The sequence below is a fragment of the Hylobates moloch genome, unplaced genomic scaffold (assembly GCF_009828535.3).
Source record: "Hylobates moloch isolate HMO894 unplaced genomic scaffold, HMol_V3 SCAFFOLD_14, whole genome shotgun sequence".
Classification (NCBI taxonomy): Eukaryota; Metazoa; Chordata; class Mammalia; order Primates; family Hylobatidae; genus Hylobates; species Hylobates moloch.
The window spans coordinates 2241639-2269553 of record NW_026652289.1 but is presented as its reverse complement, the minus strand read 5'-3'; the positions used below and the strand labels follow the sequence as shown (position 1 = coordinate 2269553).

Here is a 27915-nt window from a genome sequence, read left to right as displayed (position 1 = left end):
GCGCGCGCAGGGCGGGGACGGGGACGGCGACGCGGCGCAGGCGGCGGGAGTGCGAGCTGGGCCCGGGTCTCGGCCGCCGCCATGGCCGCGGTGGACCTGGAGAAGCTGCGGGCGTCGGGCGCGGGCAAGGCCATCGGCGTCCTGACCAGCGGCGGCGACGCGCAAGGTGGGCGGGGGTCCCGGCCGCGTTACGGTGCAGGGTGGGGAGGGCGCCTCCGCCCCGGCCCCTCTGGAGCGCCCGCCGAGCCCTGGGACCCGGGTCTCGGGCCGGCCGTCCTCCCTCCAGCCCTGGCCTCCCGCCCTGGCCTCCTGCCCCGGGTCTGTCCCCCGCTCCTCCCCGGCGCGGTCTCCGGCCTACGTGCGGCCGGCCACGTTCTCGGCCTCCGCCTGGGTCTTGGCACCGCCCGCGCCCTGCCCCGGGGGTGTGTCCGACTCTGGGCCGCGGGGCAGGACCCCCCGAGGATTCCCCGAGGCCACGTGAGCGGCAGGCGCCGGTCCCGCCACCCCCAGAGCCTGGCCCTTCCTGGTTCTGAAGCGACCTGGGGACCCGGTGCCTCCCGAGGGCCGGCGCCAGGCTGCGGGCTTCCGGGACCTCCTCCCGGCTGGGCGGGGGCGGACTCAGCCCCGGACCGCGCCTCCTCCTCGGGGCCCTCGCGGCCGCCCTCCGTGTGGGTGTAGCTGAGGAAGAGGGCGGTGGGGAGATGAGCTGCCCGGCGCATTGAGCAGAGCCCCGTTGTCACCCTTTTTGCAGGGGTACTGGGGAGGCCCCAGGTGGTGGGGACTGGAACTTGGCAGAGCTGGGTGGGGGTCCGGCCTGAGGGCGTGGTATCCTCCCACGCTGCCCCTCCTGGAGGCCCGGTCCTGCCCACTGCCGGCCTCCAGTGTCTCTGGCCTGACATGTCCAGTGTGGCACCTGTGGCACAGGACGCCACCTACCCTAACCCTCAGGAGGAGAGAGGAGAGGATTTAGGAGACCAGAAGTGAGGTGCTGGGTTGGGAAGGGGCCCAGCCAGCACCCCAACACTGTGCAGCGGGGTCTGGTCTTTTAGAGTTCAGAAAATGGTTGAGAAAATGCGGACACACACCCCCACCCAGCTTCAGGCACCTGACCCTCCTTTTCCCTATCTGGAAGCCAGGAAGAGGCGAGAAGGAAGCGGGCCTTGACCCGGACCAAGCCAGGGAGGCAGGAGTGGCTCATGGGTGTCACTGTCTGAACCCCAGCCTGCAGAAGGGGCTCCTTCAGACCTGGCTGAGCCAGGCCTGTGGTGGCCGCCCGCCCGCCCTTCTCACAGCTGTGGCAAGAGTGGGAGCTGCTGCTTGTTGCCGGCCACTGGCAGTGTCCTGGAGCGTGGCCTGGTGGGTTGTGGGCCCAGGTGGGAGAGGAGACCCATGGCCTTGGAGGGTGAACTGGGGAAGCTCCATCCCATGAGATTAGACAAGAAAGGCCCCGAATCTGGAGGGCAGACACGTTGCTGCGGGGCTGGCCCGCCTGCCCACCAGGGAGGCGCTTTCTTGGTGAGGCTGGCAAAGCCCCAGAGCCCACCTGTGGCTGCCTGAAACACAGAGGGTCCCCAACCAGCTTCCTTGTCTACAAAGTGGGAGCAGCAGCAGTGGAGGGTTGGGAAGGTTCAGAGCCCGAGGTGGCACGTGCCCCCCCACCCCCCGCCACCCCATGCACAGACTAAACAGAGAAGAGGGGCTCACTGGAGGTTGCTGAAGGGCCAGCCTGGCAGGTGGTTCTTGGGCCAGCGGGGAGGGGCACCCAGGGTGACAGACGGGCGGTTCTGGATGCTGGTGGAGGATCTGGAGATGGGAGGCCCCTCCTGGCCCTGTGGACAGGCTGGCTGGGTGGGCCTCCCATCTCCGTCTGAGCTGGAGGTTCCGACTGCCCAGCTTGGCCCCAGTGCCTGATATCGGGTGGGCAGCGCTTTCTGGCTGCAGCTGGGAGGGTGCCCACAGTGCACCTGCTGGCCGATCATGGCATCCCAGCTGGGCCTGTGCCTTCCTCTGCAAATGTCCTCCCTTCCCAAGCCCTGGGCAGCTGCAGCGTCTCTGTATGCGAGCTCCCACGCGTGGACAGGGAACAGGTGGTTTTCTGCAAGGGAGGAGGACTCCACACACTTCCCCAGTTCAGGGCTGGGGCTGATTCGTGGAGGATGATCGGGGCCGAGTGGGATGGGAGGAACTGACATTCTGGGCAGAACTAGGGTCCTTCTGTTTCATGAGTTCTGAAAAGCAGTCTGCGGGGCTCTCCCTGGCCACCACTGCTGCTGCCGTGTGGCTCCCCATGGTGGGTGCTCTGTTTTTCTTCTTGGGGCCCCACTGCCTTCCTAGAAAGGCTGACCCTGGTCGAGGGGAAGCCCGTGGCCTAGTGTGCCCTTCTCTGTGCCCTCCATGTCAGCCGGACAGCAGGAGAGCGGGGACTGGGAGGCACTTTCTGCCCCGATGCTGAAGTCTGCGTTTGTTGGATGTATGGAACAGCCAGCCTCACCACCCTGCCAGTGTTGCCCAGTCCTGGGACTTCTCGGGCCTTGATTTTCCCTTCTGTGAAAAGGGGGGTTGGGGACAAGACAGGCCACCTTGCAAGTTCCTTCTAGCCAGCCCACAAGTCCTGTCCTGTGTGGCTCTGGGTCACGCCTTTCCTGTTGGCCTGGGGTCCGTGTTGTCGAGCAGGGGAGGGCGTTGTTCAGGGATGTCTATTTGCACAATAACATGTGCAGAGGTAGCTAGAAGACTTGAAACAGGCCGGGCGCGGTGGCTCACGCCTGTAATTCCAGCACTTTGGGAGGCTGAGGCGGGTGGATCACCTGAGGTTAGGAGTTCAAGACCATCCTGGCTGACATGGTGAAACCTCATCTCTACTAAAAATGCAAAAAGTTATCTGGGCGTGGTGGTGCGCATCTGTAATCCCAGCTACTCCGGAGGCTGAGGCAGGAGAATCGCTTGAACTAGGAGGTGGAGGTTGCAGTGAGCTGAGATCGAGCCACTGCACTCTAGCCTGGGTGACAGAGCAAGACTCTGTTTCAAAAAACAAACAAAGAAAAAGCCCCAAAAATCAGCCAGGCGTGGTGGTGCATGCCTGTAGTCCCAGCTACTCGGGAGGCAGAGGCAGGAGAATCGCTTGAACCGGGGAGGCAGAGGTTGCAGTGAGCCAAGATCCTGCCACTGCACTCCAGCCTGGGTGACAGAACGAGACTCTGTCTCAAAACAAAACAAAACAAAACAAAACAAAACAAAAAAACAGCTCGTCCTGCCTGTGCCCACCTTCATCTCGCCCTGGCCTGGGCACTTTTAATTCTCTGGGCCGTTTGTCTAGTGCCCCCTCCCTGCCCCTGCAGGACACTGTGCCCTGCCTTTCCCTGGCCGCGTGTTTGAACCTTGGTTTCCTGTTATCGCAGGTGAGGACTTAGCTTCCTGGCCTGCCACGCCTCCCTGACATGGTGTCCTGTTTGGAGCCTTCAGGCTCATGCTTACATCCTTAGCTGATCATTAAACTTTGCGACCATTTCATGCTCACTGCTTTCTTGCCCAGGAGCTAATGGTGAGGAAAGGTCACGGGGAACCAGCACACCAACCTCAGACATCGAGTTTGTTCCAGCCTTTTTTCCTGGGCGGGGGTGGCTATCACCTGCTGGTAGGCAGCGGCAGGCCCATTGTCCTGCCTGCCCTCTGACTGTGTGGCGTCAGCGACTGCTGCTCGAGGTTTATTTTGAGAAAGAAGAGCCGATTAAAGGACCATTAAAAAGGTCTTTTGAAGATTACAGCTTCCAATGAGGTTGACAGAGAAAATTTATTCCTTCAGGCCGCAGCCAGTCCCGTTCTAAAGTCCAGGACATGTCCCGTTCCAGTCCCATTCTAAAATCCAGTCCCAACAACAAAGTGGCCGTGTGACATGGCCACTTTGTTCTCCTCCCAAGGGCTCAGCACAAAGCTGGGTTTTGGCAGCTTCATTGTCTCTGGGCGTCAAAGCAGGTTTTATTTTGCAGAGCACCCTGAAGACATTTGGAAGCGAGGGGCACCCTCGCTGACCCCTGACCCTGGGGCCCCTTTGCTGTTCCCAGGCCCCTTGACAAGCCCACCAGGCCAGCTGCTGAGATGGCTGTGACCCTGGGCTGACCTGCCCAGTGGCACACTGACTCCGCCTGGAGCTGGGGACACCAGAGAGGCCTTGTGGTTGGACGGTGGCCTGGGTGCGCTGCTCCTGCCCTCTCCTTGCCCTGCCTCGGCTGCTGCCTGCCAGAGGTGGGCTTGGACCTGTGATGGGACCAGGTCTGCAGGGAGGGCGAGGGAGGGACAGAGGCTTAGCTTCGGCCAGCTGTGGCTGAGTGGATCTCCCTCACTGCCCCCAACTCCAGTGAGGGTGGAGGACAGGGAGCCTGTAGTCACAGCACCGCCTTGGGCACCCAGCTTCAGGCAGCAGGACTTGGCTCTGCTGACTGTTTTTGGTTGTCAGGTGTTGGGGTGGCTCGGCTGTCTTTCGGCGGGGGCTTGGCTGTCTGGGGGGCTCAGCTGTCTGGGGGGCTCAGTGTCGGGGGGCTCGGCTGTCTTTCTGGGGGGCTCAGCTGTCTGGCGGGCTCGGCTGTCTGTTTTGAGGAGACTTGGCTGTCTGGGGGGGCTTGGCTGTCTGGGGGCTCGGCTGTCTTTCTGGGGGAGCTCGGCTGTCTGTTTTGAGGGGGCTTGGCTGTCTGGGGGGGCTCGGCTGTCTGGGGGGCTCGGCTGTTTCTGGGGGGCTCGGCTGTCTGTCTGGGGAGCTTGGCTTTCTGGGTGTGTGTGGGATGCTTGCTGGGTTCCCGCCCTGGTTTCAGCTGTAACAGCCGCGCTCCCATCTGTGTGGGGATGTGAGGGAGGCACTGTTCCTTTAGAGACGGGGTTGCTTGCTCAAGTGGAGAAGCTGCCAGTGTGGGCAGCTCCAGTTCCCTGCAGGCTCTGTGCTCTGCCTGTTCTGACGTCTGTGCCCCTTCCTCCTGGATGGCTGCCGGGCTTGGCTGTAGCTCCCCTGTTGGGATCCCCTGGCTGCTGGGTGGGGAGAGCGCCACCTACTGAACCTGAGGATGGGTCTGGGTGAGTCCTGGCTCTGCTGCCACCTGCTGGGCTCTGCAAGGTCCCTCACCCTCCCTCTGGGACCTCGTTGGATTCCTGTAGTGTGGGGATGGTGGCAGATATTCTGGCTGCTACGTGGGAACAGTGTGCCGATCCCTGGGGTTTCTCAAGGTGTGGCACCTCACCTCACACCTGCTCCCTCCCTCCTGCTGAGCCCCACGCCAAGCTGGAGAGCAGATGCGAAGCATGTGTAACCAGGGTAGAGGTCGAGAGTCGTCTCATGGGGGTCTCCGTGTTCAAGGGAGCTGCCGAGGCTTGAGCAGGAGCCCCCGGCAAGTCAGCACCTCCCGCCTCTGCGAGTGCAGGGGGGTGGGAGGGCAGGGGCTTTTGAGGGGCACGAGGCTTGGGGACACAGGACCCGCATGGCTTAGGGATGGATGGCATGGTACGGGTGCCGGGAGGGAGGCAGGAAGAGCAGGGCTGGTCCCAGGGGCAAGCGCAAGCTCAGGCCTGTTACACGGCCCCAGACTTCACTCGGAGGGGGACCCCGGCCGCCGGCATGGGTTTCCTCCTCTCTGAAGATTAGGTGGTCTTGGCTGCCCCTTTTGTATGAAGTCACGGATATCTTTTGAGATGGGGGCTCTCGGGAAGAAGGTGTGAGGTACATTAGCACCAGCGTTTCCTGCGTGCCGCCTCCTCTGTTAATGTCCCTCTCCAGGAAACCGGCTTTGTCAAGGCCCCCGCCGGGACGGGCTATTTCTTTCACTGCAGTCCTGGGAGCCGAGGGCAAGGGGACAGGAAAGAGGAAGTGACCTCAGAGCCTGGTGGCACCAGCGTCATGTCCAGGCTGGGGGGTGAGGGTCCCTGAGGCCCTGGGGCAGGGCAGTGCTGTCCCCTGGGTGGCTGAGGCCGGAGGGGCTCTGTTCTCAGTCCCCCGTCTCACTGCGGAGGAAGGAGCCCATGAGCATTCCAGCGAGCGCTTTCCTCAGTGCCCAGAGGTGCTCCCCGGCTCCTCCATCCCCGTGCCGCAGCCTGAATGTTTGGGGTGGGGGCCGGTGTGGGAGGTGCCGGCCCCTTTTCCACCTGCCCCACTTTTTATCCTGCTCTGTGGTCAAGGCCTGGCCCCGTGGCCTGTGAGTGTGGGGGATCCGTGGCAGAGGTTGGGGCGGCGGGGTGTGGAGTTCGGGACACCCACACACGCCTGGTTGCCATGCCCTGCATGGGATGCTCCCAGTTTATCTCTGGGCACCATACTCCAGGTGCTCGGAAGCTGACGCCTAGAGCCTGCTGGGTTCACCCGAGCCTCCACCCGGGGGCTCAGGGCTGGTCCTCAGGTTTCCTGGCCTGGTGCCTTCTGAGATGGGGAGGGTGACCAGGCCTTCCCTACCCCCTGCCCTCTGAGATGGGGAGGGCGTCCGGGCCTTCCCTGACCCTTGCCCTCTTGAGATGAGGAGGGTGACCAGGGCCTTCCCCCACCACCCACCCTCTGAGATGGACAGGGTGTCCAGGCCTCCCCGACCCCCTGTCCTCTGAGATGGGGAGGGTGTCCAGGGCCTTGCTTCTCAGCGTGGGACTGACAGGTGTGCCCTGACCTCCACAGGCATGAATGCTGCTGTCCGGGCTGTGACGCGCATGGGCATTTATGTGGGTGCCAAAGTCTTCCTCATCTACGAGGTAAGGCCAAGGTGGGCTGTGTGTGTGCAGGGAGTGGGGACCTCCTGAGGCGCATGCCGAGGTGTGTTCTTTGTGGGTCACCCTGGGAGACGGGGTGGTCCTGGCCTGGAGGAGCTGACGGGTATGTGGTCTTGGGGAGTGTGAGGGGGAGCTTGGGGCCAGGCCAGAGGCATCTGCAGAAAGAAGAGAAGACCTGCTGCCTTGGGACTCAGCCCGGCTGGAGGCTCAGAGGCTGTAGGGGGCGGGCCTGGGGGCAGGGAAGGAGCTGGGTGGAGAGGGAGCATAGGCCCTTCCTACAGTGATCGCTGGCTGACGGGCCAGGCCCCACCCACCACACCCCTGCCTGGTGTTCCCCAGCCTGGCCCTTGTCCCGCCCCGAGGCCTCTGTGAGTGGGGACCAGGGACCTCACCGCCTCTGCCCTTGTCCTCCCCAGCCTCCTGCCTCACTACCCAAACCCGGGCAACAGCCCCTGGCAGCAGCTCTGCTGCGTCCATGTTCATTGTGTTCTCATAGGAGCAGCAGATGCCCCACTGCCCCAGTCCCCGTGGGAGATTTGGGGCTCGCCCTCCGTCCTGGGTATTTACACACCCACACTTGCACTCACACGTGCGCACACACAGGCGCATTCCCACACTTGGGCCACACCACGCACTCACAGGCTGCATTCTTGCCTCGTCAGGTGATTTTCCACAAGACAAGGCCTTTTGTTATTTTGTTGCCACTTTTTATGTAATATGTAGCTGTTTGCATAAAATGTAGCAACCCCAGCTCTGCAGCCCCAGGCACTCAGCCCCACCCCGCTCACTGCTCACCGCCCTGGGTCTCAGTTCCCCCATCTTGGCCCCAGGGAACAGCAGCCTTCCCAGCCCTCCCTCTGCAGGACCGTGTGAATGAATGAGCGGGTGGGCAGGCTGTGCTGGCCCGTCCTCTCCCTGTGGCCAGGCTGGGGTGGGGCTGGGGTCCTGCCAGTATTGGATTAGGAAGCAGGTCTCAGAGCCCTGGGGAGCTGGGTGTGGGGCCTCTCAAGGCAGGCTGGGCTGTGTCCCTACAAACCCCTCCTGCCACCTGCTTGACCTTCAGTTTCTTCTTCTAAGTGGCAAAGGGAGAAATTAGGGTTTTCCTGAACCCCCACACATTTGTGGTTGGGAAAGACTCCTGTGGGAAAAGACAGAAAACAGGTTCATCGGTGCAGAGTGTGTCCTGGAAAAGAGGACAAGAGGCACTTTGCTGTTCCTAGAGTCCTGGCTTCTGCAGAGCCCAGCAGAGACCAGTGCGCATGGAGAAGCCGAGGGGTACGGGGACACAGTGTGAGGCCCTCGGAGGTGGGGGAATGCAGGAGGGTGAGTTTATGGGATAAGGAATGAAGGGGTAGGCGCGGGTCCTGGGGCTGTCTCTGGGTCCTGAGGGTTGTGAGGGGCATTTACATCCTGTCCAGGCGGGAGCAGGAGGAGTCTTGGGATGCTGTGTGCTGCTTTCCTCTCGAAGGGAGGCAAGGCTGAGAGCTTCCCCGAACCTGCTGCCTAGTGGGCTTTAGCTCAGAAACATCCACATCTAAGAGGCAGATTTTGATGTGAGACATTCTGGTACAGCGGCCCAGGGAAGACTTCCCCTCCGTCCTGTGAAGGTTCTTGGAAAAATCCACTTGCCAAAGGCAGATTAATAGGGCAGAGGTGCTGGCATTCACTGTGAACAGGCGTGGAGAGGTAGGGCGAAGATGCTGACCTGCCCTCCTCCCAGGGGAAAGGGGCATGGGCAGCCTGGATGATTCTAGGGGGGTAGGAATTTTTTTTTTTTTTTTGGAGACAGAGTCTCATTCTGTTGCCCAGGCTGGAGTGCAGCGGTACAATCTTGGCTCACTGCAACCTCCACCTCCCGGATTCAAGCAATTCTCCTGCCTCAGCCTCCTGAGTAGCTGGGATTACAGGCACTCACCACCACGCCCAGCTGTTTTTTGTATTTTTAGTAGAGATGGGGTTTCACCATGTTGGCCAGGCTGGTCTTGAACTCCTGGCCTCTGGTGATCCACTCGCCTCTGCCTCCCAAAGTGCTGGGATTACAGGCGTGAGCCACCGCGCACGGCCATGAATGGTTTTTAGGGGATTCAATGGGCTTGGACAGCATCTGTTTGTCCTGGTGACCACCTGCCCAGGTGTGTTGGCAGACACAGGTCTTTCTTCCTGCGATGACCTCAGTGCATGGAAACTCAGGGAGGGGACTGGCCGTCACTGTTCCTTTCTCCAGCAGCTGTGGGCTTTAGGCAGATACGGGGGCCTCAGGGAGCAGCTGCATCCTGAGCTTGGAGGAGGCAGAGGGTCGAGAGGCAGAAGGGGGAGGTCAGGGAGACCCTGCGGCTGCGTCAGTTCACATCAGACAGCATTTGGGTTTCTGAGCCCCCAGCGCTGGCTTCCTTCAGCAGAGAGACCGATCCCTTCTCCTTGGGGCTGTTGTTAGGGCGGAAAGGGAGGGTGGCCTTGGAGGTGAAAACCCTTCTCAAGTTCTGACACAAAGGAGGGCTCGGCACAGTCTGCTCTTATCCCCCCAAGAAGAGCCCACAGCGCAGCAGGGAGGGCCCTGAGCCTGGGTCCAGGCCTGCAGGGGTGAGAGGAGGGGGCGGGGTCCAGGTCTGCAGGGGTGAGAGGAGGGGCGGGGTCCAGGCCTGCAGGAGTGAGAGGAGGGGGCGGGGCTAGAGGGGAAGGAGGGGAAGGTGAGCTCGGCCAAGGAGGACAGATATGGAAACAAAGTGGGTAGAGGGGGGCAAACCGCTTCTAGAAGGTTCCAAGGGTAGGAGGAGGTTGTGAGACTGATTCCAGCAGACCTGAGCCACTGGTCTTGTGGGGTCTCTGGGGACTGCTGGGCTGGCCACACCTGCCTGTCCCTCCGCCCAGTGGGGCAGGGGCCTGGCTGGCACCTGGGCTCTGTATTGGATCCTGAGTTTTGCAGACAGATCTGTGTTTGATGGCCTCCTGCTCAGGTGGGGCTGTGGGTTTGGAATCATTTTCCTGTTTTCCTTGTTCCTAGCTCTGGGCTGGTACAACCAGAGGGGCCAGGCTGGCCTGGCCTGAGCCGGAGGAAGTAGCTCTGTGGTCCCTCAGATCAGCCCCTGAGATGGGGCAGGGGCACCTGTCCCCCAGCCCAGCTGGTGGGGAAGGGAGGCCATCAGGCTGGGTGCCTGCCATGGCCAGAGTGGGGATGTTCACGCGCCCTGCAGCGTGCACTGTCCCTTGACCCCCTGCCTGATTGAGGCACTTGCCCTCCTGGCCCCCAGGGCCCTGGCACCCGGTTGGGGAGGAGGCGGAGGGAGGAGCAGAAGCCCACAGCTGAGCTGGCATTAGCCCCAGCCGAGGAATGGCTGCTCCACTGCTTCACCTCACTGCCTGGAGAAGGCTGCTGATGCCATGGAGGGACCGGGGCTGCACGGAGGAGGCCGCCCTTCTCTTCTCCACACCCTTAGTGAAATGCAGTCATGAGTGTCCCTCCTCTCAAACAACAAGAAAGGGCTGGCCGTGCAGTAGGAAACAGGCACATGGCGTGGAGGCTGTGCAGGTGCCATCTGGGAAATCCCAGGTAGAACCGCACGAGGGGCAGATCCACGGCACTGGATGGAAGGCCCAGTGTGGCCAGCGTGGCGGGACGCGGAGCCCGGAGCCCCTGCCTGGGGTGTTGCCGGCCCTACGGGCGATGGCCACTCGGGTCCACTGGACTCAGGAGCCCCCTCGGGCAGGGGCCTGCCTGTAGGGAGGTGTGTGTGTTCTCAGCTGCCCGCTCTGGTGAGCAGATGGTAGCCTGGGCTGTTCACGCGGCCGCCACACAGCAGAAGCATGCACCGCACAGCCCGCCGGCCGCGTGCCCAGGAGGACTCCAGGGGGGACAGAAGGAGCCACATACAGCAGCCTCTGCAGTGTCATTTCTAGGACTTCAGAACAGGCAGACCTAGGATGCACCCTCAGGAGCTGGATGGCGGGCTCCGCTGGGGCCTTTGGGTGCTGAACTTGCCTGTGTGGATCTGGGTGGGGTGAGGGAGCTCAGACAGGCCCCTGCACCAAAGCGCTTGCCACGGGAGTCACGCCCCGGGACACACGGACTCACCAGCTGTGCAGAGGGTGTCTGGAGCCCCCTGGGGGGCACCCAGACCCCATTACCCCAGGCCCTGGGATGATGGTGGGGCCTCACAGTCAGCACGCCGGTCCTGCTTTCTGCTGCTGGGGTGAAAATCCTGCTCCCAACCACATGCTGCCGGCTGCCATGGGGTCCCCTATCTCATGCCTGCCCCACTCTTGATTTCAGGGCTATGAGGGCCTCGTGGAGGGAGGTGAGAACATCAAGCAGGCCAACTGGCTGAGCGTCTCCAACATCATCCAGCTGGTGAGGCCTGGGAACGCGGATGCATGTTACACACGGACTCGCAGACAGACACACAGAGAGACCTGCACACACAGACACACACACAGAGACAGATGTGCACAGACACACAGACATGCACACAGACACGCACACACACACACAGATGCACGCACGCACAGACGCATGCACACACAGACCCGTGCACACACAGGCGTGCACACACAGGCGTGCACACAGACACAGATGTGTGCACAGATACACACAGACATAGACACACACACACAGACGCTCGCACACATACACACAGACGTGCACACAGACACAGACGCTCGCACACATACAGACACAGACGTGCACACAGACACACACAGATGCACACAGACACGGAGACAGACACGTGGATAGACACATGCAGACACATAAATACACAGATACACACGTAGACACACAGATGCGCACACAGGTACACAGATACAGAAACAGACATATGTACTCAGAGTCACACACACACATGTCCCATCGCACAGGGGCTCAGGTTCGGGCCAACCCTGTCATCTGCTGCCATGGAATTGTTGGGTCGCTGGGTCATGGGGTTGCCAGGGGCCAGGAGGGCCTGGAGACGTGGCCGTGCTGGGTCCTGGAGGAGCCCTGGCTGAGGCTGCCTACGAGGGGCCACGTGAGCACACCTGCAGCTGCTGAGGCTCATGCCCTGGAGGCCCCGGCCAGTTCCCTGCGTTGGTACAGGGCCTGTGTGTGGCAGCCTACGCGTGTGTGTACTGTGCTTTCCGGTCTCCAGAGCCTTCCACTCTGTTACCTTTGGGCTTCCCAAGCCCGGGCCCGGACAGACATTGTCTTCCTCTTTGTCTCTCCAAGGAGAGAGGCCCGGGGAGGTAGGGCCACCTCAGGTTTCCAGAGACCCCGGGGCTTCTGCCCCTCACTCTGCAGGGTCTGCCGGTCCCCTTGCTGCCCCGTCCTGGGGTCCCTCCGATGATCCCAGGGGCTGTCTGCCGCCTGCCATCTCTCCTGAAGGTTCTGGCCTCTTCTTGCAGGGTGGCACTATCATTGGCAGTGCTCGCTGCAAGGCCTTTACCACCAGGGAGGGGCGCCGGGCAGCGGCCTACAACCTGGTCCAGCATGGCATCACCAACCTGTGCGTCATTGGCGGGGATGGCAGCCTCACGGGTGCCAACATCTTCCGCAGCGAGTGGGGCAGCCTGCTGGAGGAGCTGGTGGCGGAAGGTGGGTCTGTGCCCGGTGCACTGGAGGCCCTGGGGTTTTGTTTTGCCGCTGCTGCCAGGCATGGGAATGGGCGGGACAGAGGGAGGAGGGAGTCCTGGGTGCCCCGAGGCAGAGGAGTGGCTGTCTGGCCACTGGCCGGGGAGGAGTGGCGTCTGCCAGCGCGAGCTCGGAGGTCTCCCAGAGATGGAGGTCAGTGCTCAGGCCTGAGGGAGGGGACTCAGGCAGTGCCTGGGCTGGTGGAGGCCGGCGTCGCTCACCCTACGCGGCGTGGACAAGTCTTCTCTGGGATTGATCCGAGGGAGATTCTGGACAGGCGTGGTCACAGTTTGCAGAAAGAGAGTTAAAACTGGGGTGACATAAGACACAGAGTCCCGAGATTGCTGCTTGGAAAGTGGCCTCTCAGAGCCGTGTGTGTTCCATGTCCCTCGTGTGGGGGACCCTGAGGCGAGGCCTTGGCCGCTCTGCAAGGCACCCCAGAGGTCCCTCGTCTGCACTTGGCCCCAGCGGATCCAGCCGTGCTGCCACAGGGTTCCAGGCAGGAGGAGGCTGAGCCTGGAACTCCGGGGCCCCTGCCAGGCTGCACGCCTGGGATGCGGGGGAAAGGGTGGCAGGACAGGGGTCTCTGGCCCTGTGGTGGGGCCAGTGGAGCCTCAGCCAGGCCCTCCCGCCGCTCCTGGCCCAGGTAAGATCTCAGAGACTACGGCCCGGACCTACTCGCACCTGAACATCGCCGGCCTCGTGGGCTCCATTGATAACGACTTCTGCGGCACTGACATGACCATCGGCACCGACTCGGCTCTCCACCGCATCATGGAGGTCATCGATGCCATCACCACCACTGCCCAGAGGTGAGTGACGCCGGCGCCAGCGGCCAGCTCAGGGCCCCTCCTCCCCGCACGGTGGTGAGGTGGTCTCAGGGTGACGGCCATCCGCAAGGGCAGTGGACTCTGGTAGCCCCCAGCATCCAGGCCAGCCACCCTCAGCCCCCAGCTGGGGGAACACACAGCGGGCTCCACTCCCACTCTGCCAGGCTGCGGGGGGCCTTTGTGCAGCCCCTTCTGAGGGGCAGCTGCTTGTCCTGGGGTGTGACGCCCCCAAAGGAAGTCCTGGGCTGGCCAGGCCTGGGCTCGGCAAATGACCCTCAGCCTTGGAGCAGTCGAAACCAGCCCAAAGGCTAGAAGGAACCCAAGGTATCTTTTCGCTCAGAGCCTGGGCGTGAGAAGGGGCTGTCCCCTGCCTGCCTCTCCATCCAGTGGGTCCCTTGAGCACCCCGCAGGGAATCGGGCTGGCAGGGCTGTGTGGCTGGCACTGATGCATCCTCCTGTTCCATCCCCACAGCCACCAGAGGACCTTCGTGCTGGAAGTGATGGGCCGGCACTGCGGGTGAGGAGGGGCTTCCTGGCCGGCTGGGGTGGGCCGGGTGCTGCTGGGGACCGCAGCGACAGGTGTGGCATATTTATTCTAGGGATCATTTAACACCATGGGTGTGAGAGAGCCAGGTGGGGGCCGGGAGAGACAGAGAAGCTGTGGCCCAGAGTCGGATCTCTGGGTACAGGGAAGCTCCCCTCAACGACTGGGTGGGGGTCCTGAGCAGGCAGGCGCTTGTCCCTCCAGGTACCTGGCGCTGGTATCTGCACTGGCCTCGGGGGCCGACTGGCTGTTCATCCCCGAGGCTCCACCTGAGGACGGCTGGGAGAACTTCATGTGCGAGAGGCTGGGTGAGGTGGGTGCCGTCCAGCCTGCTAGGGGCTGCAGGTGTCCTGCGGCACTGGGTGGGGCCGCAGGTGTCCTGGGGCACTGGGTGGGGCCGCAGGTGTCCTGGGGCACTGGGTGGGGCCGCAGGTGTCCTGGGGCACTGGGTGGGGCCGCAGGTGTCCTGGGGCACTGGGTAGCGCCCCTGGGGTTTTGGGACCAGCTTTGACCAACTCATCTATCACTTATTGGATCATCAGCAGCTGCAGGTGCCCCTCGGGGCAGGACGTGCAAGGAGTGGGGGGCTACGGGGCTGACCTCCGTGAGGCACCTGTGGTCCTGCCCCCAGTGGGCAGGAGGTGGAGAGGGTCACTCAGGCCACCGCTGCCCCAGGCTCAGCTCTGTGGTCAGTGTGGGGAGCTCGGTGAGGCTGCTTCCTGGGGTGGGACTGCTGAGCCTGGGCCAGTGGGAGGTGGTTGGTTGTGAGGTCCAGACAGCAGGGCCCTGGGGGCGGCAAGGCCAGGAGCTGGGCCAGGTGGAGAGCAGGGCCTTCCCCTGAGGGCAGTCAGGGCCCGGGGGTGGGTTCTAGCCTGGAAAGATGTGTCAGAAAGTGGCTGTAGCCACCGAGTGGACAGGAGGTCCTGGAAGCAGGAGAGAGTGGGGAGGCTGCTGGGAGGCCGAGACCGCCTCTGGGAGGGATGGAGGGTGCCTGGTAGGGAGGGGTGTGTCTGGAGTGGGGGTGCTTGGAATGCCGCCCTCTGGTTCCCTTGGGGTGGAGTTGGGGGCTCTGGCCTAGAACAGGCTGACACTGCCCTGTGGACCCTGAGACCCCTCAACTAGGACAGGTCAGCCCCTCGGTGGGGCGGGGCTCAATGGTGGACCAGAGGCGCGGGCCATTCAGGCTGTCCTGCGCCCACACCCGGCCATGCAGGGCAAGCCCAGGGGCCCCCGTGGCTCTAGCTCTGTTGTCTGTGCGCTGGGGCTGAGGCGGGACCACTGGAACCAGCCCTGGGGGCAGAGGCTGGGTCTGGGGCTGACACGGTATCCCTGTCCCCATGTGAAGGTGGCAGCGTCACTCCCATTTGCGTGGACACTGGTTCCACCTCCGCGTGGCTGTATAGCGCTGCCGAGGGCAGTGGGAGAGGCCATGGGTAATGACCTGGCTTCTAGAACCTTCCCCAATGGAGCCTGGGGGCTGGGAGGAGACGGAGCCCAATAGGCGAGGCTGGCCCGAGGTGCGGGTCCTATGAGGGGCCTGCTCTCCTAGGGCAGGGACTTCACCCCGGGGGTCCCGGCTGCAGTGGTGACCTCGGCCTTAGCTTACGTCTGCGACTCAGGTTGGGCCCTCCTGGAAGTGGCCTGGATGCAAGGCCGGCCCACCTGCTTCCTTCCTGCTCTGTGTGAGCAGCTCAGGCCCTCGCTGAGTCTGTTTCCTCCTGTAACATGCGGGTTCCCACCCTGCCCACCACCCAGGGTGCACTGGGGCAGGGAGGGTGGCGCAGCTCTCCTGTGGGACCTGCAGCCCATCTTCCGGGTGTCTGACCTCACCTGCACTGGTGCCACCTCCTCCAGGTAGCCCTCCACTCCCAACGCACCCAGGCCCTGTCTGAGCTGCTCCAACCCTGTCCCTGTAGGAGGCTTTGTGGCCTGTGGTGGGCAAACATGGGGCTTGTGGCTCAGAGCGAGTCCCACAAATGTTGGCTGGGTCGTTGAAGTGGACGGCTGGAAAGCCCTTTCAGTTCCCAGAGAGCTGGGCCGCGGCTGGTGTGTGGTGCTGAGGCAGCAGCCTGAGGCTGGCAGAGGGGACAGTGTGTCCTATGTGCACCAGTGTGGACCCACAGTGGCTTCAGGGTGCAGGGTGTCCGGGGAGCCCTGGCTGGTGCCAGCGATGTGAGGTCCCTGGTTGTAAGGATGAGCAGATGGAAGCTCACAGGGGCCCCAAGTGGCCCAGGCTAGCCCGGGCAGGCCCCTCTGCCCTGTGCCCCATGGAGCTGCAGCCCTGTGTGTCTTCCTGCCTGAAAGCCTTCACCAGACACAAGGGCCCAGCTCCAGCGTGTGCGTGCTGGGCCCAGCCCCGAGGGCCCCCTTCCTCCCCTGCTGCCCTTCCCAGGCTTACGGGCACCGCCTCCTGGAGGGCGGGGGTCCTAGTGGGCCCAGCCTCATCTCTGCCCTCGTGCTCCAGGCCTGCTTTCCTCCTGCTGGGTGGGGGTTGTGCCCTGGCCGACGTGGGTTGGGGATGGTGGCCCCAGGGAGGGCTCCTGGCGCCTGGGGGCTGTGTCCGGGGCAGGTTTCCCCGCCTGGCAGCTGAGCCCTGTCGTGTCTTTGACCCAGACTCGGAGCCTTGGGTCCCGGCTGAACATCATCATCATCGCTGAGGGTGCCATCGACCGCAACGGGAAGCCCATCTCGTCCAGCTACGTGAAGGACGTGCGTGTGGGCCTGGGGGTGGCCACTGGGCAGACCCCCTGCTCCTCTAGGCCGTGTGGGCTGGGGCTCAGGGCTGGTCCTTCCCACTGTCCTGCAGCTGGTGGTTCAGAGGCTGGGCTTCGACACCCGTGTAACTGTGCTGGGCCACGTGCAACGGGGAGGGACGCCCTCTGCCTTCGACCGAGTCCTGGTAAGTGGCCGTCACCCTGCCCTGCGTACGTGCGTGGGTGTGTGTGTGTGTGTGGACAGTGTGCACGCGAGCGTGGCAGGTGCACTGTGTCCATGTGGCTGTGGGTGAGTGTCCATGGCTGTGTGTGGGGTGTATGCGTGGGGGATGCCTGGTCCTTGTGGGTGTGTGTGTCAGTGTGTGTGGGTGTGTCAATGTGGGTGTGTAGTGGGTGTTCCCTCAAGCTGTTGCTCCTCCTGGGGGAGACTGAGGCCTGGCTTATCCGTTCCCCTGCAGGCGTAGGGAACTCAGACCTGGGGACCATGGGAGGCTCCCCACCAGCCTGTGCCTCCCGGCCATTCTGCCCCCCACCCCCTGCCAGCCCAAGGTGGCAGCAGTCAGGGCCAGGGGTAGGCCCTGAGAGAGGGGCTGGGTGGGCAGAGGGCGGTGCCTGCGGCATCACAGTCTGGGAAGCTGGTGCCGGGAGGGAGCATTCGGGGTCTGGCGGGATCACCGTCTGGGGAGCTGGTGCCGGGAGGGAGCATTCGGGGTCTGGCGGCATCACAGTCTGGGGAGCTGGTGCTGGGAGGGAGCATTCGGGGTCTGGCCTGGCTCGCCGTCCTTGGTCCCGATCACTGCTGGGTCTCACTTTGTCCTCTGCAAAATGGGAATCAAGTTGGAGACAGATGGAATGGGTCTGGGGCCAGGCAGGCCCCATGGTAGGCAAAATGCCTGTGTATGAGGGTGGTCACCCTCTCAGGCAGGGCCAGAGACTGTCAGACAGGTGGGCTTGTGCTGAGGGAGACCAGGTGACTGCGCCCAGCCCTGTGACTGCACCTGGCCCTGTGACTCCTGTGCTGAGCCGAGCATTCCCAGGGAACCCACAGAGCTGGACGGGGGCCACTCTACAGAGGGGATGCTTCCTCAGAGAGGGGCCCTGCCGACCCAGCCAGGCAGCTGCTGTCCCCTCTGTGAGGCCTCAGGCTCACTCCGAAGAGCCTCGTAAGAGGCCTGGGACATCAGGGCAAGCCAGCCGCCGCCGCCGAGCCTGGGTGATGGAAATGCCGCTGCTGTGACCAGGCCAGCCACGTGCTCCCAGCCTGCAGGCTGCTGGGTTTTCCAGCCAGTGTCTCGGATGCCCAATGCCGGCTCCGAAACAAAGGACAGTTGATCATCCCCAGCTGCAGCTGTCACCCAGAGTGTCAGTGTTCTTGTGCTCCCTGAGCCCGTATTCCCACTGGGTGCCGCGAAGGGGGCCAGGGGACCCTAGCACGTGCAGTGATAACCTGGACTTTTCCAAGGAGCCTCATCCTGCATGGGGAGTGTCTCCGAGGCTGCTCTCTAAACAGTGTCCTAGAGAGACCGCCTGGAATAAGGTGCTGCCTGTGCCTCACTTGGAAGATGAAAAAACCTGTGGCCCCGGGGGTGCAGCTGCTGGGCTGCTACCGGGCTGGCCGCTGGTGGTCATGGGATGGCCACGGCAGCCGCAGGCCTGGCTTTCTTGTCCACTGTGGCCGGTTCCCGGGGTGGGGCTGGGGCCTGCCTTTGCAGTGTGTCCCTGGGGGGCAGCTCCTGGATGTGTCCACTGCCCAGCCCCTTGGCTGGCGCGGACACACACCAGGGAAGTCACGACATGAGGGCCTCCACGGGAGGAACCATCGCAGCGGATGGGGCCCTGGGGACCTGGCTCCCGCCCTTGCCCTGCGCGCCCAGCGATGGCACCGAGCGACAGTGGGTGGGTTGCATCGCATGGCACCCTGCACCCCGCAGTGCAGGCTGGGCCTCCCAGCAGGGCAGCGAGGACTCTGTGAAATGGTGTCCGGCGTGCCATCGTGAATGCTGGTCAGACACGTTTCCATCTCTGGTGCCACCTGTTCTGGAAGTTTCCGTCAGCGTGGGGGCCTCTGGAAGCTGGGGTTTGCGCATCTGCAGAGGATGGGCATGTGGCTTGGGGTAGAGGGACCAAGTGGGTGTGTCAGCCTGAACCCCTCGCCACAGAGCAGCAAGATGGGCATGGAGGCGGTGATGGCGCTGCTGGAAGCCACGCCTGACACGCCGGCCTGCGTGGTCACCCTCTCGGGGAACCAGTCAGTGCGGCTGCCCCTCATGGAGTGTGTGCAGATGGTAAGCCCTGGGGCCCCCCATCAGAACCACCTGGCCCCTCTCCCCAGTCCCCACTCACAGGCCCCACTGCTCTCTGGGGGCCCGAGCACTGTGGGCACCGGAGGGCAGGGCCTCGTGGCTGGCCCAGGGCATCCCAGGTCTCTAGGGAGGGGAGGGGTGTGAGCACATCCCCAGGTGGGACGTGGGACCTGGGACGTTCCCCAAGAGGCGTGTCGGAGCTGCAGGGAGCCTGGTGAGCAGGGGAGTCACAGGGGTCCACGGCTACTGAGCTTCTGTGGGCAGTGGTAGGAGTTGGGGTTACGATGGGTTGGAGGAGGAGGGGCCGGTGATCAGAGCAGAGCCCTGGGAGGAGCTCGGGCAGGTGATGGGGAACACTGGGGTGGCTGGAGCAGGGACCCCGGGAGAGGAGGTACGGGGAGGGCAGAGGCGAGGGGGCCGGGTGTGGGGGCTGGTCCAGCCCTGGCTCAGTGGGTTTGGAGGCCTGCAACTGGGGCAGAGTGGCCCTGCCTGGAGCTGGAGCTGCTGGGAGGAGAGGAGGGCAGCTGGGGGCAGGGTAGGGCCTCCTGGCCTCAGCCAGCCTCAGAGGAGCTGGCCTTGGTGGGGACCACTGTTCCCAGGGAGAGGCTGCCAGGCCTGGGCCAGGGTCAGGAGATGCCGGCCAGATCTGCCCTCGTCAGGCCCACCGGATGGGGCAGTAGCCATGGGTGTGTGGGCCGGGCACCGCATAGTCTGTGTTCTGTTTCTCTTCCTTAAGACCAAAGAAGTGCAGAAAGCCATGGATGACAAGAGGTTTGATGAGGCCATCCAGCTCCGTGGTGGGTAAGCCCCCTCAGCAGACCCCTGCACTCTTACATGGCTGGGTCCTGGTGCCAGGCAGCACGTGCCGCGGTGGCGCTGTGCACGCCTGGCCTGGGTCATCCTTCTAGGCACCGCGTCTGAAGATCGAGGGAGGAAGGGGCCTGCGGGTGGTACAGGAGGCGGGCTGGGAGGTGTGGTGCCACAGGACACCCTGGGCGGTGGCACGGGCAGGGCCCAGTACACAGGGATATGGGCATGGCGAGGGGATGAGAAGCTGTGGACGCAAGCCTAGGACATGGGGTGGCCCCGCGGGGGCTGGGAAGGCTGGCAGGTGTTGGGTGTGGGTGCCGCCCTCCTGCAGGCATCCTGGTGGCCGGGTCAGGCTGGATTGGACGTCTGGTTTCCCATCCGTGCCCCCACCCGCTACCAAGTTGGCCAACCCTCCCTTGAGCTGGATGCCGGCCACGTGCTTTGCTGCACGGGCTGGCGTGGCCTCATGTTGGGGGTCTCTCACCTTCTGTGGAAGGTGCCCTGCCTGGCATACGCGGTGTCTGCTGCCTCATGGCTGAGCTTCCATCGGGCCGTGTGCCTGTGACCAGCCTCCTGGGCTCTGTCACGGCTGCACTGTGGCTGTGTGCCGTGGGGCTGCTGGGCTGTGCATGGCGTGACCCGAATCCTTTCCAGGAGCTTCGAGAACAACTGGAACATTTACAAGCTCCTCGCCCACCAGAAGCCCCCCAAGGAGAAGGTGAGGCAGGGAGCGGCACCCACAGAGGGAGGAACGGGCTCGGTTATTCTGCAACCTCTTCACGCTGGCCCCTGTGGCTGGGCCCGCCTGTCCCCACTTTCCCTCCTGCCCCCACTTTCCCTCCTGCTGGGGTCCGAGCTGTGAGCAGGGAGGGTGGGCTTGACCCCTGCCTGGGCTCAGACACAACTGTGGCTGGCAGGTCCCAGAGGCTGGGACCCTGGCTGCAGGGCTGGCTGTTGCTTCTCAGTGGTTGATGGAAATGAAGTCAGGCCCACAGGCTTAACTCAGGAGAGGAGGAGCCATTGTGTAGAAAATGTCCCCCGTGGCCAGGCTCACGCCTGTAATCCCAGCACTTTGGGAGGCTGAGGTGGCCGGATCACCTGAGGTCAGGAGTTCAAGACCAGCCTGGCCAACATGGCGAAACTCCGCCTCTACTAAAAATACAAAAATTAGCTGGGCGTGGTGGTGGCACATGCCTGTAATCCCAGCTACTCAGGAGGCTGAGGCAGGAGAATCGCTTGAACTCGGGAGGTGGAGGCTGCAGTGAGCCGAGATCGTGCCATTGCACTCCAGCCCAGGTGACAAGAGTGAAACTCTGAAAATAAAATGTCCCAAACAGCTGAAAACCTCAGGAAATGGGATCTCTCTAAAATAAGGATGAAATGGCTTGTTTCTAAAGTCCTAGGGGACAACGAGGGCCCTGTAGAGAGAGTCATGGCCAGTGAGGTCCTGGCTGCCAAGCCCCTTGAGCCACAGCCGGAGCTGCAGGCCGGGGCGGACAGCGTGGCCCAGCCTGGGTCTGGTCTTCCCTTCCGTGGTCATCTCTGGGTGTCCCTGCTGCTCCAGCCTCCTGCTTATCCCCAGAGCCAGTCAGTGGGCTCCACCCTCCGTGGTGGGGCAACATGGTCTCCATGAACCCAGAACCTGGCTGGGGCGTGACTGGCTTTGTGGGCAGCAGGGCTGGCTCGTACCAGGACCCAATGGGGCCATGTGGCTGTGGAACCCTTGGGTGTGGTTGCTGCCAAGTGGGGTGTGCGGCATGTGACAGATGCGCGCCAGGTTCAGAGCCTCAGCACTGGGGTGGAGAGGAGGTGGTGGCGGCCGTCACTGGATTCACATAGACGTAGTGGGGTTTTGTGTCCATCGGGTTAAATTAACTGTAGTCCTGATGGGACTGTCTCCACGTCTTTTCCCTTCCCTTAACGTGGCTACTAGAAAACAGGATAGTCAGGGCCCCTTCCTCACCCCCCGCCCCCCCGCCCACTGCCAGCCCCTTGTGTGGGCACTGACCTGTGCTCCCGCCCCCAAGCCTGGCTTCACAACGGTGCTCGCCCCCTCTGCCTCCTCTGCTGCCTGCGTGCCAGGGGGCCAGGCTTGCACTGTGTCTCTTTTGGTCTTCACCAGAATCTTCTGGAATTAGAACAGATACCGTATTCCCAGGGCAGTTGGTGTGCTGGGCAGTGTCCAGGCTGGTGGCAGGGCCTGGCCCCTTTTTCCAGAACCTGCCGGCCTGCTGACCTCCTGTGCAGGTTGGGGGTCCCCTCCCCGGCCGTGCCTCATGCTCGTCTCCCTTTCTCTCTGAAGTCTAACTTCTCCCTGGCCATCCTGAACGTGGGGGCCCCGGCGGCTGGCATGAATGCGGCTGTGCGCTCGGCGGTGCGGACCGGCATCTCCCACGGACACACAGTATACGTGGTGCACGATGGCTTCGAAGGCCTAGCCAAGGGTCAGGTGGGTCCAGCCGGGGCAAACAAATGAGGACTTGGGCCTTCTGTATGCAGACTTGGGGCGTTTCCTGTGGAAGGCTGGCTGCTGGAGGTGGAGGCCGAGGCCTGGGTCTGCGTGTCGGTGCCCACCCAGGCCTGGGGGGAGTTGGCCAGAGGCTCAGACTGGCCCTTGAAGCTGCATCTCCTCCGGGCAGGTGCAAGAAGTAGGCTGGTACAACGTGGCCGGCTGGTTGGGGCGTGGTGGCTCCATGCTGGGGACCAAGAGGTGAGCTGCCTGCTGCGGGTACCTGGGGGCAGGAGGGCCAAGGCGCAGTATCCAGGCCCTGCAGGTGGGGGCGGCAAGGGGAACCCAGCCCGGGGCCCTGGGCTCAGCCCCTCTTCCTGCTGGTGGTCTGCCCAGAGCAGGCTTCACGCCTCCTGCCTGGGGCTTCCTGGCCTGAGCTCAGCTGTGTAGGGCAGGCTGCTCTGGCGGCCCCCTGCCCACGGTGGGCTCTCTGTGGCAAGGAAGCTAGCCAGCGTCTGTCCCTGCCTGGCCGGGCCAGGCAGCCTGCTCTGTCAGCACTCTGGCTGAGGCTGTGGGCCTGTCTGATGGCTTTTGTCCCAGGGCCTTAGACCCTTCCGTGGGCATGGGGTGGGCACAGTCACCCTGTGTGACTACAGGGGAAGTTGCTGAGTCCTGAGCCACTGAGTGGCTGCAAGGGCCAGAGGAAGCATCCCCTCCTGCCACTGAGTGTTGGGCGAGAACGCCTCGGGCAGGAAGGGGTTCCCATGGGGAGCCCAGGGGGGTGGGGGGTTCACTCGGTTGCCTGGCCGGTGCCTGGTGATGCTGAGTGGTGCCCAGGCGGCTCACGCTGGGCCTGTGTGTCCCTCTCCGAGTGGAGCCACAGCGCCACATCCAGGGCGTTGCAGTGACTGCTGACCGGCTCGGGGGAATGGCCAAGGCAATGCCTTTCTGTGATCAGATGCAATCCGGACACGTGTCCCCGGGCGCTACGTGTTCATGCGGATGTGTCTCTGACTGCAGGACCCTGCCCAAGGGCCAGCTGGAGTCCATTGTGGAGAACATCCGCATCTATGGTATCCACGCCCTGCTGGTGGTCGGCGGGTTTGAGGTGAGGGCTGCCCACGGACGAAAAAGCCCTGGGGCACAAGAGAGCCAAGGTGTCCTCCCGCCGAGGGGGCCTGTCCTGAAAACCCACGTGCCAGCTGGGCCGATGCAGCGGCTGAGAGGATCGGGGTTTTAAGTGTGGTGTGTGGGCTCGGGGGGGTTCTTTACTTTCTCCGGAAAGCTTCACAAGGGTCCGATTAACCCCGGTGCTGGGGAGGGGCAGGGGAGGAAGAGGACTCAGAAGCCGAGGATGGGAAAGAAGGGAGGCGAGGAGGCAGAGGTGTAGGTGCTGGATGGCATCGCTTACGTGGTGTCCTGGCACGGGGCAAGCTGTCGCTAAATAATGAATAAATGACAGCCCTTCCCCCTTGCCCTCCATGGAGTGGATCTGGGGTCAGAGTGGGTTGGAGGGGCCTCCTGACCCTCATTAGAGTCCAGTTTCCCTGGTAGGTGTCCTGAGATGACACCAGGCTGACTGCCTGGCCCAGCCCCAGGGGATTGAGCAGGTGGGTCCTGGCGTCCAGCACGGGGCACGTGGCAGGTCAGCAGGGAGCAGGGCTGGGCGGCCGCTGGCAGAGCCCGTCCCTGGCCCACCCTGGCCTTGGTGCTGCTTTTGACCTGCCCCCTGTCCCTACTGCTGCAGGCCTATGAAGGGGTGCTGCAGCTGGTGGAGGCTCGTGGGCGCTACGAGGAGCTCTGCATCGTCATGTGCGTCATCCCAGCCACCATCAGCAACAACGTCCCTGGCACCGACTTCAGCCTGGGCTCCGACACCGCTGTAAATGCCGCCATGGAGGTACGGGGCTCCTGGACCCCTGCCTGCCATGCCCAGGCCCTTGTGGGGTGGGGCTGAGCCTACGGAGGCTGCTGGAGGGGACAGTGCATGGTGAGCACCCGGGAGGGCTGCCAGGGTTGGGGTTTGTGGGGCACAGGCCCAGGTGAAGGGGCTCAGCTCCCTGCCATAGCCACTTCCAGGGCCAGGAGGGCCCTGCGTTGTTCCTCGCTACTGTGATGAGCTCAGATGGGGAGACTAAGGCGGGAGTGTCCCTGCCCCAGTGCTGGGTAGTCTAAGAGCAGCGCCTGGCCTCTGTCCAAGGGTGCCAGGGACACCCCTGCCCGCTCACAGCCAGTGTGTGTGCAGGCCGCTGTCCACTGTGCCTTGGGGGGGGGGGTGGGGTCGCCTGGTTGAGAACCCTGGTCCTGTGGGGCCCAGGTGGGAGGTGGGCCCAAGCCTGGTGCTGCTGGCTGTCTGGGTGCGTCAGCCCCAGGCTGGCTTTGGAGACACAGGGCTCCCTGCAGGGTAGCCATGCCCATGGCCTGCAGGGAAGGGTGGGCACGTGGAGGACCCCGACCCCCCTTGTCCCCCAGAGCTGTGACCGCATCAAACAGTCCGCCTCGGGGACCAAGCGCCGTGTGTTCATTGTGGAGACCATGGGGGGTTACTGTGGCTACCTGGCCACCGTGACTGGCATTGCTGTGGGGGCCGACGCCGCCTACGTCTTCGAAGACCCTTTCAACATCCATGACTTAAAGGTGAGCCCAGCCCTTGCTGCGGCAGACCCGCCGGCATGCCAGCCTGGGCCCCAGACACTCAGGCCGGCCAGTGCAGGGCAGCGCCTGGGCAGGCGGGACTCATAGCCCAGTGCTCTTGCTGGCCCTGGATCGCTGGTCAGCCTGGAATTCCCTCCTCCGGCTCATCCGTGTCTGCCCCTCCCGCAGGTCAACGTGGAGCACATGACGGAGAAGATGAAGACAGACATTCAGAGGGGCCTGGTGCTGCGGTGAGGCTGCCATGGGTCCCCGGCCACAGCTGAGCTTCCAACCCTCAGGGCTAGGGGTGGGGCTGCTGAGGAGCGGCTGGGCAGGAGAAGGCAGGAGGGGTCCTTGGAGAGGGTGGGCGAGGGTGGCTTTCCTGGGAGTTGCCACTCCCTCTCCCAGGCCTGGCCCAGTGGGGACTCAGGATTTGGGGGAGACCTGAACTCGTTCCCCGCTGACTCAGGCCCTGCTGTCCCTCTCAGGAACGAGAAGTGCCATGACTACTACACCACGGAGTTCCTGTACAATCTGTACTCATCAGAGGGCAAGGGCGTCTTCGACTGCAGGACCAACGTCCTGGGCCACCTGCAGCAGGTGTGGGGCAGGGGTGAGGCTCTGAGAGGCCTGCCTCTCTTTCCTGCCACCATCTGTCCCCAGGCCCAGGGGTCCCAGCCTTCACGGGCACCCACGGGCACTCCCGGCAGGCCCTCGGGCATGTGTGCCCTGCCCCAGTGAGGGGACCGAGGCCCGTATCTAGGTGAGGTCTCATTCCAAGAAGGGGTGGGGCTGGGGCTGGAGCCGGGGCCCAAGCCAGGGCATTCACAAGCTGAGCCGAGCTCCCCACCCCTGCCAGGCCTCCTGTGGCCACTTCCGCCGAGCCCCTCACCTAGATCCTGGTATGCTCCCTGCCTTATGGTGGCCCTGCAGAAAGCCTGCGTCCTGGGGTTTTCTGAGCCAGGAAGGGGAGTCAGGGTGGCTGGGCATGGGGCCCGAGGTGGGGCCACCGGCTGCGATGCAGGGCCCAGGAGTCACTTGACTTGGCCAGGGGGCAGCCGACTGCCGGCCTCGGAGGCAGCTTCTGGCCTGGACTTGGAGCTGGAGAGAGCAGGCAGGGTCCTCGATCGGGAACAGACGGGAACTGTGCACGGGCTGGAAGGAATGGGTGTCGGAATCTGCCTGGGAGGCTCCCCGTGGGGACCCTGTCTGCACTGGGGTTGGGCCTCCCCTCTCCTTGGCCCAGGCAGCCCAGGGGAGTCCAGGAACCGGCCTCACCTATTTCCAGGGTGGTGCTCCAACCCCCTTTGACCGGAACTACGGGACCAAGCTGGGGGTGAAGGCCATGCTGTGGTTGTCGGAGAAGCTGCGTGAGGTTTACCGCAAGGGTAGGTGGTGGGTGCGACCCGAGGCCCCGCTCTGCCCTCCCCTGGCTTCCTGGGGCAGGGCCTGGCTGTGGAGGGCTGCCACGTGCCTCTGTTTGCAGGACGGGTGTTCGCCAATGCCCCAGACTCGGCCTGCGTGATCGGCCTGAAGAAGAAGGCGGTGGCCTTCAGCCCCGTCACTGAGCTCAAAAAAGACACTGATTTCGAGTGAGTTCCACCGAAGCCTCGTGGAGGCGGGTGGGGCTGAGGGGTGGCCCAGACCTTCCCTGAGGCAGGTGTGCCAGGCCCAGCCCCACTCGCACCCTGACCCCGCAAGGCCTCCTGGGCCCCCACGCCCGGGTCCCCGCCAGGCTGTGGAGAGCAGGGACCATGCCCAAGTCTTCTGAGCACAGCACTGGGCGATACTTTTGGGTGGGCATGGGGGCACAGCGGGCAGCCAGGAGTGGGCACGCCTGAGGGCGGCTGCGGCTGACTGTGCTGTGCCTCCGAGGGATGGGGACCCCAGACCCGTCCCAGCTCCATGATATCGAGATGTTCAGAGGGAGGGGCATGCACAGGCCGCAGGGTCGGCGGGGTGGGGGGGCTGGGGGCGTGGCCTGAAGAGCTGCCCTGACCCCTGACTCCCCATCATCCCCCCATCCCCGCCCTGCACAGGCACCGCATGCCGCGGGAGCAGTGGTGGCTGAGCCTGCGGCTCATGCTGAAGATGCTGGCACAATACCGCATCAGTATGGCCGCCTACGTGTCAGGGGAGCTGGAGCACGTGACCCGCCACACCCTGAGCATGGACAAGGGCTTCTGAGGCCCCTCCCCAGCCCCCTCCCATGCCAGCCGCAGCGCCAGGGCTCAGATGGGGCCTGGGCTGTTGTGTCTGGAGCCTGCAGGCAGGTGGGGGCTGCGTCCCTGCTCAGCCCACCCCCTGCCTCTATCCCTGGCCACCTGCCAGGCCTCCCTGGGGCTGGTGTCTTGAGACCAGCCTGCCAGGCCCTCCAGCAGGAGGACAGAGCGCCCTGGGGCATCCACCTTCCTGCCCAGGGGACGTGGCACTGTCAGTGTTTGGAGGCTGCTGCCTCCTGGCTTTGGCGCCCCATGGGCCCTCAGCGTCTCCCCACGCTGGGCTCACTACATGGGCTAGCCCTCGCCCTACCTGGCTGGTAGGCTGCTGGCGCCTGGGTTGTGTTGAGAGGGGGATGCCCCTGGCCCTGCCTCACTGTGACCTGCTCCTGCCCACGTGCAGCACCTGTCACCTTTTCTAGAAATAAATTCACCCTGACTGTGGGGTGCATCCGTCTCTGGAGAGCACAGCCCGCGGAACTCCTCGGAGGGAGGGGAGCAGCACCGTGCGGCCAGCCCAGTGGGCAGCGGCCCCAGGGGTGGAGGGCCCTCTGGCCAGTGCCTGGGCCAGGCCAAAGGGACATGTGCCCTAGGAGGCCACAGGCGCTCTCCAGGACTCCCTGGGGGCCACCAGGGTGACCTGAGCCCCTCCTGGTCCTCCCCTGGGGGCAGAAGGATACAGCCTCACTCCTCTGTCTTCCCAACCTCAGCCTGAGTGGGGGTCTCCAACCTGCAGGCTGGTGGCTGGCTTGAGCCAGCATCCAGGAGACGTTGATGGTGGACACGCAAGAGGGGAAGAGAAGGCAGTGCAAGGCTGTGCCCACCAGGGGCTGGGGCTGAGTCCTGCAGGTGGTTATGGGGTGGTGGACGCCCTGCTCGCAGGATGCTTGTTAACCTTAGCGTCGAAGCCCACGCTCTGCATCACCAAGGTGGCAGGTGCTTGCCCAAGAGAGCTGCTTCCTGCCTGCAGTGCCACCCTGGGGATGTGGTTTTGGGACACAGGAGGTATCTCAAGGGAGAACCCTGGCTTGGAGGGTTCTAAGGGCCACATTGAGGGCCCCTGGGCGTCGCCTGGTTGAGC

At 63.8% G+C, this 27915-nt stretch overlaps 1 protein-coding gene across 1 annotated transcript; it reads left to right on the top strand.

The window, feature by feature from the left end:
• PFKL (phosphofructokinase, liver type) lies at positions 1-27291 on the top strand. Its single transcript, XM_032175594.2, has 22 exons — positions 1-166; positions 6641-6714; positions 11000-11077; positions 12106-12295; positions 12978-13143; positions 13634-13678; positions 13910-14018; positions 16319-16414; positions 16512-16604; positions 18579-18704; positions 19459-19523; positions 20187-20250; positions 21835-21981; positions 22172-22242; positions 23002-23089; positions 23729-23881; positions 24454-24618; positions 24805-24866; positions 25104-25215; positions 25904-26003; positions 26102-26207; positions 26655-27291. Exons 1-22 carry the CDS (start codon positions 82-84, stop codon positions 26800-26802), a joined length of 2343 nt encoding a protein of 780 aa, XP_032031485.1. The 5' UTR covers positions 1-81; the 3' UTR covers positions 26803-27291.
• Positions 27292-27915: the final 624 nt, after the last annotated feature.